The sequence below is a fragment of the Ranitomeya variabilis genome, chromosome 1 (genome assembly GCF_051348905.1).
Source record: "Ranitomeya variabilis isolate aRanVar5 chromosome 1, aRanVar5.hap1, whole genome shotgun sequence".
Classification (NCBI taxonomy): domain Eukaryota; kingdom Metazoa; phylum Chordata; class Amphibia; order Anura; family Dendrobatidae; genus Ranitomeya; species Ranitomeya variabilis.
The window spans coordinates 853,859,937-853,873,720 of NC_135232.1; the positions used below are offsets into that span (position 1 = coordinate 853,859,937).

Consider the following 13,784-nt stretch of genomic DNA (forward strand, 5'->3'; position numbering starts at 1 on the left):
CAGCCATGACAGGCAGCTGCCGAGACCAATCAGCGAACGAATAACGGTGACAGAAGGACAGACGGAAGTACCCCTTAGACAATCATATAGTAGATAGCAAACTTGATGTACTACATAGCAATATACATTTAGGGGCATATTAGAATACTTTATTAATTGGCACTAATAGCCCTATTTTTTACCTGAACTATCAAATATGAATGGCACTCGTGAAAGATATCAGGCTATCTTAATATATTCTTACCTTTAAATGTCTTCACATCCTGTTCCGTCCAGATGTGTCCAGATCCCAGAATTCCAAGCGGCGGAAGTTCACCGACCTCCATATTGGGACACCCAAGTGATAGGTGTCTCAATATGAAAACTGCTGGTGGTACCAACCTCTTGCGCGGTACCACCAGCGGCACACCGTCGCACCACACACACACACACACTGTATACGCTGTACGCAGTCTCTTGCGCGGTACCACCAGAGGAACACAGCGGAACACCGTCGCGGATATGCCGCCGCCAGGATCAGCCGAATGATTGACTGACTGCCACCATCATTGTACAGGAGGAGCTCATGCACAGCTTTAATGTGACCACCGCTATCTGTCTGCACAAAGATGGCGGCAGTCTGACTCATTGCGCCTGCGCAAATTCCACGCAGACAGTGTGAATCATTCGGCTGATCCCGGCACCAGATGCGCGACGTAACATGAGGGAAGAAGACAGCACAGTGGTGGAGAGAGAGAGAGAGAGAGAGGGCAGACAAGGGGGAGAGCACATGGGGTACACACGTCAAAGAAGAGATGACATGGGAGGAGAAAACAGCAGATGGGGGAGAGAGAAAGTGCACAGGGGTGAGAGAGACAGCACAGGGGAGAGACAGCTCAAACGGGACAGCACATGAGGGGAGAACACATCTAGTATACACATAAAATAGCGAGACAGAATTTACCTGTATTTGAACCTCTTGAATTAAAGCTGAAATTCCTCAGTGCCAAAGAAACAAAAATCCACATGGGTATTTGAATCCACATGATCAGGCTGGCCTTAAACGGATGACAATTATCTCGTACATAGAGCTCTTTTATTAACCTTTTCATGTTTTTACGGAAATGAAACCTGCATGGAAAAAAAGAACCCAACATACAAATTAACATTACGTTTAAGGCTTTATTTCAAGGAATACGTTGTAAAAAATGACCTATTGTTTAAATCAGGTTTTTGTGTTACTGGTGGTCTCTAAGGCTATTTAACACTCATACTTCCTGTGCTTTCAGCAAAAGTATTCAGCAGGCTCCTTATCACCAAAGGCAGGAAGACAATCCACTAATCATAATAGGTGATGTCACAGCTGGCTCTGCCCCCCCTCCTTTCACAATGACTTTTGCACATGCTCATTAAATATGTCAATAAAAAAGATAGGTTCAGAATCTGACCATTGTGACTATGTACATGTGTAGTTTCCTGAAACAAAAAAAGGTCTAGAATAGCCCCAGTGGCAGAGAGAGAATTGAAAGATTTTTTATTTTTACTTTGTGATATGAAAGAATTACTAAAATGTATATGAAAAAATTAATAAACTATATTATACAAGTTTGGTATTGCTGTAATAGAACGGACCTCAAGGATCATGCTGCCAGCTAAATTTGACCACATAATGAATGCAGTAAAAATGAAACACAAAAAAACTGTGGAACTACTTATTTTTAACATACCATTTCACCCCTCTTGCATTTTGTTTTCTCGTTAATAAGTATATCACATAGTAAAAAGGTGTCATTTAAAGCTATAACTTGTCCCACAAAAACAAGTCCACACATGTCTATGTTAATGGGAAAATGGTTGTTAGAAATTCGAACATGAAAATTTGTCAACAAAATCTGTCACTAGTGTAGGCTCAGGACCCCATAAACTACAAAAACACTTTCCATTCCTTGACTGATGACATGTGACAAGAGAGCTAGTAGGTTCATTGTGAGTTTAGGAGAAGCGGCTGATAAATGGTCCCTGTACTTTAGATAATGTTGAAAGTGTGAAAGACAATCCACAAATCCTTTTATTTTCAACTTAGGAAGTGGAACCTCAAAATCTCCCCCTTGCCGACCACCAAATGTCTCCTCTCGGTCTGACTTGCTGTCCACTGCCTGTTGCCGAGTATAATCCCTCTCTAGCAGCAGAGACAGTTTACATGAAGCGGTGGGAGACTTATTCCCCAGTCAGTCAAACTTCAAAAAGGCGGAAGCAATGCATGCTGGTAAACAAGGGAAAAAGTCCACCCAACTATAGTACCGGTGTAATCCTATTCTAACTTTTGGTGGACAAGGACAGCAAGACCAAGTGTTTCTACAGGTTTTGGGTGAAAGGACTCTAATGTATTAAAAAAAAAAGTCTAATAATCTACATAATTTCAGATAGGAAACATTAATATCGAGTTCAAAGTAACCCTGTGAGCCACCCTGTCCTGTTTTACATAAAATTATCCATAATGTGGTCTGTGTCAGAGGATAAGATACACACAAGCAGATCAAGCTAACTTTTAAGAGAATGTGCCACTACGAAAAAAGTGGACAGTTCTTGTTCTTATTTTATTCTGCTACACCCATAAATACGCCATTTTTTTTTTTTTTAAATCCACCATACGGTTCCAGAAATATTGGCCTTTTTATGTAGTGCTACTTTTTATATTTTTTTCCAATGGGGTGTGGCTCGCAGAATTCTTGGGGGAGTGCCTTTAGGCTGCTCTGCATTTTTACATGATTAGCATTAAATAAAAAGAACCATATCTCAGGAACGTTATTGAGGGCACACAGATCGGAGTATCGATTTAATGAAAAGCAAAGGTTATGAAGCCTACACTTCCTACAGAAAACAAACACTATAACCAAGACTTGGAACGCCAGAAGGAGTGAATCCACACAGAAGATAAATATTAAATAGCCTTTATTATAGTGAGATGGCAACAAGATTATACATAAAAAATGTTAAAAAAATAATAAATAAAAGAACAAGTACGCGGTTTTATGACAGGACAATTTACCAAGAATATATAGTTTTAATAATAAATATATATGGTGACCTCCAGTACTGGTTAATACAGACAGGACGCTAAAAAATGTATAAAAAATGAAGATATAAAAACTAAAAAGATCCCAAAGGACTGTTAGTAATAATATCAGTTTATAGAAATAAAGTGTGTAAAATGAAAAAAATAATAATATTTAAGATAAACCACAAAGGTTATATTGTTTATCCAAAAAAGTGCCGTTTGTGAAATACAATCTACCCTGTGTAACAATATATGTGTACCATAGATGCGAGTCTATTTTTGACTCACAAGGCACTGGATAAAGTGCATATGTGCAAACAAAAAAATAGTATATAAAAAATGCAAAAGGTGAACTAAATATCCACACGGAAAATGTAACAGCAAACAAACAATATACTAAAATATAGTGCAAAGAAAAAAATTATATATCTATCCACGTGCCACATATGTTAGTGTGCAACTATATGAGAAACACACAGCTATAATATATGGTGTGCCATAAGTATTTCCTCAATGGATGCAGAGCCACAGTGAAAGTAGTACACAGCTGAGAGCAAAGTGAGCACACCAGCAAAGTGCAAGGTGCAGGGTGCAAATAAATAAAAAAATCAAATCACTGTCTGTAAATTACCTCTCGGGAGAATCACCAGGTCCTGACACCGCGCACGGTGTCAGGACCTGGTGATTCTCCCGAGAGGTAATTTACAGACAGTGATTTGATTTTTTTATTTATTTGCACCCTGCACCTTGCACTTTGCTGGTGTGCTCACTTTGCTCTCAGCTGTGTACTACTTTCACTGTGGCTCTGCATCCATTGAGGAAATACTTATGGCACACCATATATTATAGCTGTGTGTTTCTCATATAGTTGCACACTAACATATGTGGCACGTGGATAGATATATAATTTTTTTCTTTGCACTATATTTTAGTATATTGTTTGTTTGCTGTTACATTTTCCGTGTGGATATTTAGTTCACCTTTTGCATTTTTTATATACTATTTTTTTGTTTGCACATATGCACTTTATCCAGTGCCTTGTGAGTCAAAAATAGACTCGCATCTATGGTACACATATATTGTTACACAGGGTAGATTGTATTTCACAAACGGCACTTTTTTGGATAAACAATATAACCTTTGTGGTTTATCTTAAATATTATTATTTTTTTTCATTTTACACACTTTATTTCTATAAACTGATATTATTACTAACAGTCCTTTGGGATCTTTTTAGTTTTTATATCTTCATTTTTTATACATTTTTTAGCGTCCTGTCTGTATTAACCAGTACTGGAGGTCACCATATATATTTATTATTAAAACTATATATTCTTGGTAAATTGTCCTGTCATAAAACCGCGTACTTGTTCTTTTATTTATTATTTTTTTAACATTTTTTATGTATAATCTTGTTGCCATCTCACTATAATAAAGGCTATTTAATATTTATCTTCTGTGTGGATTCACTCCTTCTGGCGTTCCAAGTCTTGGTTATAGTGTTTGTTTTCATACTTTAGTGTTCACTCACTATTTCTTCACAGAGCACCGATATTATTGATCTTAGATCTATATTACTATTTATTTATATATTAATCTACGTTTTATTGGTGTGTCCGTCTGTGTACTTTTTAATATACTTCCTACAGAAAGGCTATCAAGCCTACACTCCCCACCGAAAGGCTCTCAGGCCCATGCTTCCTACAGAAAGGTTATCAAGCCTACACTACCCACCAACAGGCTCTCAAGCCTTCACTTCCTACAGAAAGGCTCTCAATCCTACTATTCCTACAGAACGGCTCTCAATCCTACTATTCCTACAGAACGGCTCTCAATCCTACTATTCCTACAGAACGGCTCTCAATCCTACTATTCCTACAGAACGGCTCTCAATCCTACTCTTCCTACAGAAAGGATCTCAATCCTACGCTTCCTACAGAAAGGCTATCAATCCTACATTTCCTACAAAAGGCTCTCAATCCTACTCTTCCTACAGAAAGGCTCTCAATCCTACTCTTCCTACAGAAAGGCTCTCAATCCTACGCTTCCTACAGAAAGGCTAGCAATTCTATGCTTCCTACAGAAAGGCTATCAATCCTACTCTTCCTACAGAAAGGGACACAGTGATGAGCATTATTATGTGGGGCACTAGGAAGGCCGCTGTTATTATGTGGTCATCTGCTGAGCTTCCCCTATACCCCCAATTAGTGTCCGCCACCATAATTATAGTCGGGGTTACCATTTAGGGGCCTAAAAAAACTAAGCTTGTTTTCTAATACAAATATGCAGAAAACTGTGCTGGACAAATATAGGTAACTGCAGTTACATAAACACAACACATAAGAAATATAAGAAAACTAAAAAAAACTTACTTTGCAACTTTGTCACTCCAGCCCTGCTGCTTCCCATACACCGCCACCTCATACTGTAGCTCCTTTGCTAAATCTTTTATTTCTGGTTGTAATTTTTCCACCTAGCTGAAGATAACACAGAGGTCAGTGTTATTAGGACTTGTAACTAAATATTGCACTCACCATCCCACCTCTATAGACATCCCCTGACAGTGACCCCAGTCCTCAAAGAAACATAGGAATAAACTGTTTCAACTACCAGATGTAGATAGCCTACACAGCAAATATGGACTATGCATTTTTAGACTATATTTTAACTCTTATACATACAACAGACAGACCAAATCTTTAAGGGATATTCTAAATTTTAGACGTTAACTTCCAGATCAATAGGGGGATCGGACGCTGGGACCCCTGCGGAATCCAAGAACCAGGGCTCAGAAGAGCAGTAGTTGATCATGCGTACCTTTGCTCCATTCACTTTCATGGGAGTGACGAAGGTCAGCTATCTCCGGCGGTCCAAATAAGAGAGAATGGAGCAGAAGTGCGGCATAATCTACCACGGCTCCATTTACAAAGGACTATAGAGCCCTGGTTCTCAGGATTGGGGGGTTCCAGCAGTCAGACCCCATCTCACAGATACATATTTCATTCTGTAAAGTGAATGTATATAGAGTTTGTAATGATGGGACACTCTCATTCACTAGATTGCAGCAAGTATGATGCAGTAAAATACGCACCTTGCCTAGGATGTGCATCTGGTATACTGACAGAGGGAGGGTGACAGCCGTCCTCAGAACTATTGTTGTGCACATTATAGTCACCCACCATGGTAGCCCCGTGACTTCCTGAACAGACATTAACATGTTCTCAGCCAAATGAACAGGAGCAGAGTCGGCCATTTTTGCAAATACTCCAGAATCACTGTTCACTTGCCCTGTCGAAGCAGCGGCAATAACACCTGTAGTGGTAATAGTCCTGTGATGGGGTGCAGTAGCCACATATGCTGCACACAAAAGACTTTTGCCATTAACAGAAACACATCTGTGGCTGTGCGGTAAGGTCTGCACTGGATTTTTCAGTCCTTGCTGATGTTTTTGGATAGTGGCGATTCCAAAGGACCGTGCCTGGTGACATCTTTTGGGTAACAATATATTCAAAGAATGAAGTTCAGTGGTTCTGGTCCAAGTTGTCAGGGTCTTCAAGCATTTAAAATACATTGCTCTAAGACTAAAGGCAAAAATACACAGTATATAAAAAATTTCATTCACCCAATTATCCAAATTAAATGTTTATAAGGTAAGACAATTCCTCTTAAAAAGGGAACTCTACATGAAAGGGGTTGTCTGATACTAAAATGACAAAGTGTAGCTAAACTTTAGTGCATTCTGTTATATTGTGTAGGCCCTTACATTTCTGTAGGTCAGTGAAGGATAGAGTCCTGATACTCCCACTGATTGCTCAAAAGACGAAGTGCACAGCTCTGAAGGCAGGAGTGCTCACGTCCTGCCTGAGCGTCTACAGAGTGGCATATGGTGTCAATAGACAGTCTATTGGTCTGTGCTCCGCTCTATGAACTCAGGCAGAAGGTGAGAACTTCTGCCTCCCAGGCTCAGCACTTCTGAACAATCAGAAGGGGTCTCCGGACATGGACCTCCATCAATCTGCAGGGAAATTAAGGGCTTACACAATACAAACTAATTATTATTATTATTATTTCTTGTTATAGCGCCATTTATTCTACGGCGCTTTACATGTGAGGAGGGGTATACATAATAAAAACAAGTACAATAATCTTAAACAATACAAGTCATAACTGGTACAGGAGGAGAGAGGACCCTGCCCGCGAAGGCTCACTATCTACAAGGGATGGGTGAGAATACAGTAGGCGAGGGTAGAGCTGGTCATGCAGCGGTTTGGCTGATCGGTGGTTACTGCAGGTTGTACGCTTGTCGGAAGAGGTGGGTCTTCAGGCTCTTTTTGAAGGTTTCAACTAATGCAATGAAGTTTAGATCCACCTTAGCCCTAATATCCCATCCAAGCCTTTTTCGAATTTGCATTAATTTAAAAAAAACAAACAAACCCTTTTGTCGATATTCATCATGGTCACGATGTCCTGCTCTCAGAACTGTTTGAAATTGTGCTTGGCATGATGGGACATTGGAATGGAATGCCATCAGCAGTGGAGGGCATCTGAGAGCAGAGTATGACTTGACCAAGATCAATATTGGCAGAAGGGTACATTTAGTTTGAATAAATGTAAATGAAGAAATACTCAGCTAGTCACAATGGCATATTAAGGATAACATTTTTAGTACCAGACGCCTCCTTTAAAACTTAAAACTAAGCTAAAAGGAGACATTTACTTTCTTGTGAGTGATGGGAAATTTGAGGTTCCTTAAAGAAGAACAATATCAGGTTTGTGATAATCACAAACAATATCAGGCTTTTTTAGAAAGTCGGAACATTGAAACTTTGTGATCACTAGTCAGTAATCCTGGGCTACAACTAAATGTGGTCATGTAGCTCCAGTCTAAAATATCCCAAGCTCTAAAGCAGAATTATACTCCGAGAAGGCTGAGAAAGGTTATTCTGATTGGCATAAGGTCCACAATGCTGGAGACTCACTAGCGGAGGACAATTATTTTTTTTCCAAGGAAGTGAGTTTACAGTAGTCATGGGTTGCGTATCAGGCTAAATGCATTTTGGCAGGAGTAGATCCAGGAGAAACCACCTGACCCAGCACAAATTTTGTGCACCCTTCCTTGGATTCTCAGAAATGCCCACTGTTGAGCAGATCTGCACGATAAACCCACAAAAAATATATATATATACCACACAGAACAAACTACAGGATAGATAATGATTGCTGGGGTTTCAGCTGATTACTAGAACAGGGGTTGTGAGTCCCCATTCCAGCAGTGTTTCAATGGAGCGGGGGGGTCACACATGCACATGAAACTGATGGAGATAGTTGAGCACTGTACTTGGCTTTGTCCATCAGTCCTATAGCTTGAGTGAAGCAGTGCTGATGTCAAACACTGACGAGCAAAAGGGTAGCAATGTTTCGAACATTTGACTTTCAGACTCCATATCTCACCATCCATTACTGCTTTGAACGTGAGACTACCATCATGTTATGGACAATCATCTTGGTTATCTCATACATAAATTTAACTTGCAATTATTTTGCACACGATTAGTTGCTCAAATTTTAGTCATGTCACTGCATTGTTACTGTTTTGTTCCTAAAAATCTAAATTTTAATGTTTATTAGTTAGTCTGTATTTTGTAAATCCACCTGTAGTTTTCAACACTGACTGAATACTTCTGGGCATGCTCTCGCTCAGATTCAAACATGTCTCGACCAAAATCTGATCCCAGGTCTCTTCTACACATTCCCAAAGTTGGTGCATACTGGTCGACTCACTTGGGTACGTAAACAGTTTAGTCTTCAATTCTACCAACAAGTGTTCAATTGGGTTGAGATCTGGGGACTGTGGGGGCAATCCAGCACCTCTACTTGATTGTCACTGAACCATTCTTTCGCCAATCTTGGTGTATGCTTCGGGTCGTTGTCCTGCTATTATACCAATAGTACTCAAGAGTATGAAGTAACTTATCTTGCAGGATACTCACATAAAGCTCAGCATTGAGACCACTATGGATCCTAGTCAAGTATCCAACGATTTTGCTATGAAACAACCCCATATCATCAGGTTTTCTCAAACGAACTTGACAGTTTCTTCAATTTTTCTTTCCATTAACCCCTTTTCCCCTTGTTTCTTCCATACCTATTGGCACCCATCAGAGCCTATACTTTCGTCTCATCGCTCCAAATCACTGTTTCCAATCTTCTACTGTCCACTTTTCGTACTTTTTTTTTCAAACTCAAGCCCACGCTTATGATAATATCGAAGTCGATCTCACTATTACGAAGCAGACGAGCCACCTCCACTGCCGTGTTTGTTGCGCCAGAACTGATAGACCTTCTGATAAGTCGACTTGTTGACTCTGATATTTTGCCTGGACGTCCTTCTCTTGGCTTTTGAATGGATGGATTTCATTTCGTATTCTACCAACTGTCATGACACTCACATGATGTAGGTTGGCAATTTTCCTGGCCGAGAGACCGCTATCAATGAGCTGGATGACGCGGTTTCTCTTTCTTGGGAAATCTTCTTCATGGCTGTGCCTTGATTTGAACCAGTGACCTTTCGCTTGGGAATCAACCTAATAACACACTGATTTATTAGGGAACTGAGAAAAGTTTGTAATTTGTGGTATACAGGAAAAGAAAAATTTTCCACCGCCTGGAGCAAAGCAGTAACAATGTAGCGACATGACAAGTGTCTGCATAACTATTCATATGCAAAATAGTTGTAAGTCAAATGTATGTATGAGATAGCCAAGATGATTGTCTATAAATGATGGTAGTCTCACATTCAAAGCACTAGTGTAAGGTGAGATATAGAGTCTCAAAGTCAAAAGTTCAAATCATTGCTACCCTTTTGGCCATCAGTGTACATACATCAGGCATCTGCAGGACAGTCCATCACTCTTATAAAATTTAAATAGAGCAGTGCTGAGGTCGTGTACATGTCAGTTTTCTGGAGGACAACCCATCAGTCCTACAGGGCTTCACAAAGCAGTGTTGATGTATAACATGTCAGATATCTCGAGGGCAGTCCATCAGTCCTACAGCATTTAAAGCACCACTCCAATATTTTGTTATATTACACTGCTGCAGTGGTGATTCAAATGTAGTTGACCTGCCCCCTGTCTCCTACTCACCTTCTGGCGTTTTCATCTGTTTTCGCCACCGCTCTTGATGGTCACCAGCGAAAAGCGACTAGTGCTCCATGGAGGCGCCAAAGGTCACTCTTCAATACAAGTCTATGAGATCCTTGTTCTGGCTCTCATAGACTTGCATTGAGAGCTAGAGACATAGCTTCTGACTTCTGGCCAGTCAGAAGCTACTGTCACAATATGGTGCGGCAGGACCGGAGAGACGCCGAAAAATGATGAAGATGCCGGGGGGTGAGTATATTACAAGGGGCAGGGGACTTACATTTAAAGCGCTACTCCAGTGCTGAAAAAAAACAAAACGCTGGAGTGGTGTTTTAACCCCTTTATGACCTTTGATGTATCCATATGTCCAGGTCACCTGGTAATTACTGACCTTAGAAGTATGGATATGTCATGCTGATTTTGCACGCACAAACGCTGTGGGTGCACGCTCAGCGCCAGGTGTCAGCTGATTTTGACACCTGGCACTCAGTGCAGGAGTGGGGCCTGCACTGCTCTCGGCAATTTAACCTCTAAATACGGCAATCGATATTGACAGCAGTGTTTAGCAGGCAAGCAGAGAGAAGGAACCCCCCTCTGCTCTCCGATCAGCGCCCCAGCAACATCATCGCGAGGGGCAGATCGTTGCCATGGTGACTTGATGTCATCATGACAACATCCGGGTCACCATAGCTACCAAACTTGCTTACACCATGTTCAGAGCATACAGAAGAGAAAAAAAAGCTGTTTGGTCAGCTCACTCACATGTAGACAGGAATCTGGAGCACGGAAGACAGCGGTGCAGCAGGAAAACCAATCATGAAGGAAGATCCAGCTCCTTGATATCCATAATTATTATTTTTAATTCATTAAAGAAAGAGCATGGTGTAGCATGTTTGTGTGTCAGTGCAGCGCTGACCATTTATAAGGCAAAGCAAAACTCCTGCCTTACCATGCTTTACAAGAAAAAAGACTGCAGAAAGTGCAAAAATCAGAACAGAAACCGATCGAAAAATGGCAAGTGTCCAAAAATGGTACCAATAAAAATGTCAGCTCGTCCCGCAAAAAAGGAAGCCCTCACATGACTCTGTTGGTCAAAATATGGAAAGATTATAGCTCTGAAAATGTGGCGATGCAAAAACTAGTTTTTGCAAAAAATAAAAAGTCTTTTAGAGTCTGACAAATGTCAAACATAAAAACCCGATATAAATCTGGTATCACTGTAATCGCACCGACGTGAAGAATAAAGTCGCCTAATCACTTATACTGCACGAGGAACAGAGTAAAAAATAAAATTAACTCTTCACCTGAAGTTGATTTTTTCATTCTGGCTCCCAAAGATCGCAGTAGGGCTCGGCACACATTTATCCCGCGCTCTGCTCTGAAAGCTACCACCGGGGCTTCCGTGTAAATCTCTGAAATACGTGATTCAGGCAGAACCCTCGATGGAAGATTCCATGTAATGAGGCAGATGGAGGCACTGTGGAAGCCGTCTGCCCTATGATCCAGCAGTGTCGCCTTTTTAGGTGAGCATAAAATGTGGACTTCTGAAAAGAAGGAAACCGCTGAACAGAGTTAGCTCTGTGGCCTCAGTATAGTGCATGGATCCGTTCGGGGTGTTGCTGCAGAGGGCAGTGCCCCTATGGATGCCGCAGATACCCTGGGAATAAAATGTTCCCCAGAACTATGTGATTATTTATCAGGGTACAAATTGTGTAGAAATGACTCATATCCATATAAAACATGCACAAAATAATATAATTAAGAGTAGAAAGTCTCCACTGCAGAAATAATAGGAAATAATCGTGTGCACAAGTGTTCTACCCAGTGCATGGCACAGAGATGAGGAGCTGGCATGCTGGGCTATCACTACTACCCCTGGTGTGTCTCTGCAGCAATCTGACCCTGAGCTCTATGACTGAGCCCTCCATAGGAGCCCTGACCCACCGCAGAGTATGACACGCCAGTCACTTACTGGAAACACGTCCATTCAATCAGTCCCCCACGCCTGCAGTACCACAATGCAGCCGCCAGATGGCGCCGTCATACAGAGTTACCGGGTTGACCTCGCTTGCATCAGTCACGTGCGCTCTTCTAACTCTATGATCACGGGAGGTTCTCAATCCTCGCAGACATCATTGTGCGGCTTCCTGAGTGCAGGCGGCGCGAATCAGTGACGTCACCACATAGCTTCCTGTGATGGCGGCGCTCAGCTTCTCGCTGTGTGAACACTACAGTGGTTTTGTGTTAGGTGTGCAGCGGCTGGCTAATAACATGCCCGCTCTCTCGCCACTTTAGTGCTGCTGTGTGGGCTGTTACTACGGCCTTATACAGCAGGAACCGGGGTGGCGTGCGGGTAACACCCTGTGGGAAGGCGTGTGCCTGTAACACCCTGTGAGGGGGCGTGTGCCTGTAACACCCTGTGAGGGGGCGTGTGCTTGTAACACCCTGTGGGAAGGCGTGCGCCTGTAACACCCTGTGATGGGGCGTGCGCCTGTAACACCCTGTGAGGGGGCGTGCGCCTGTAACACCCTGTGAGGGGGCGTGTGCCTGTAACACCCTGTGGGGAGGCGTGTGCCTGTAACACCCTGTGAGGGGGCGTGTGCTTGTAACACCCTGTGAGGGGGCGTGTGCCTGTAACACCCTGTGGGGAGGCGTGTGCCTGTAACACCGTGTGGGGGCGTGTGCCTGTAACACCCTGTGAGGGGGCGTGTGCCTGTAACACCCTGTGGGGAGGCGTGTGCCTGTAACACCCTGTGAGGGGGCGTGTGCCTGTAACACCCTGTGAGGGGGCGTGTGCCTGTAACACCCTGTGAGGGGGCGTGTCCCTTAACACCCTGTGAGGGGGCGTGTGCCTGTAACACCCTGTGGGGAGGCGTGAGCCAGTAACACCCTGTGAGGGGGCGTGTGCCTGTAACACCCTGTGGGGAGGCGTGTGCCTGTAACACCCTGTGAGGGGGCGTGTGCCTGTAACACCCTGTGAGGGGGCGTGTGCCTGTAACACCCTGTGAGGAGGCGTGTGCCTGTAACAGCCTGTGAGGGGGCGTGTGCCTGTAACACCCTGTGAGGAGGCTTGTGCCTGTAACACCCTGTGAGGAGGCGTGTGCCTGTAACACCCTGTGGGGAGGCGTGTGCCTGTAACACCCTGTGAGGAGGCTTGTGCCTATAACACCCTGTGAGGGGGCGTGTGCCTATAACACCCTGTGAGGAGGCGTGTGCCTATAACACCCTGTGAGGGGGCGTGTGCCTATAACACACTGTGAGGAGGCGTGTACCTATAACACACTGTGAGGAGGCGTGTGCCTATAACACCCTGTGGGGAGGCGTGTGCCTATAACACCCTGTGAGGGGGCGTGTGCCTATAACACACTGTGAGGAGGCGTGTACCTATAACACACTGTGAGGAGGCGTGTGCCTATAACACCCTGTGGGGAGGCGTGTGCCTATAACACCGTGTTGGGAGGCATTTGCCTATAACACCCTGTGGGGAGGCGTGTGCCTATAACACCCTGTGAGGGGGCGTGTGCCTATAACAGCGCACGCGCCTATAACACCCTGTGAGGAGGCGTGCGCTTATAACACCCTGTGAGGAGGCGTGCGCCTATAAC

The 13,784-nt window shown here is 43.1% G+C and overlaps 1 protein-coding gene across 2 annotated transcripts in view; it reads right to left on the minus strand.

Moving 5' to 3' along the window:
* The window catches only part of COX18 (cytochrome c oxidase assembly factor COX18), a 28,155-nt gene extending 15,599 nt beyond the window's left edge, over positions 1 to 12,556 (minus strand). The window contains exons 1-4 of one of the 2 annotated variants that reach the window (XM_077276848.1): positions 12,152 to 12,556; positions 6,129 to 6,618; positions 5,410 to 5,510; positions 944 to 1,110 (exon numbers count right to left, since the gene is read on the minus strand). In XM_077276848.1, coding sequence (XP_077132963.1) covers positions 944 to 1,110; positions 5,410 to 5,510; positions 6,129 to 6,608 — 748 coding nt within the window. In that variant the 5' untranslated portion in view covers positions 6,609 to 6,618; positions 12,152 to 12,556. Of the gene's footprint in view, positions 1 to 943; positions 1,111 to 5,409; positions 5,515 to 6,128; positions 6,619 to 12,151 lie in introns of both variants that reach the window. The other variant, XM_077276857.1, reaches the window with a different exon arrangement.
* Between the last annotated feature and the right edge of the window lie 1,228 nt (positions 12,557 to 13,784).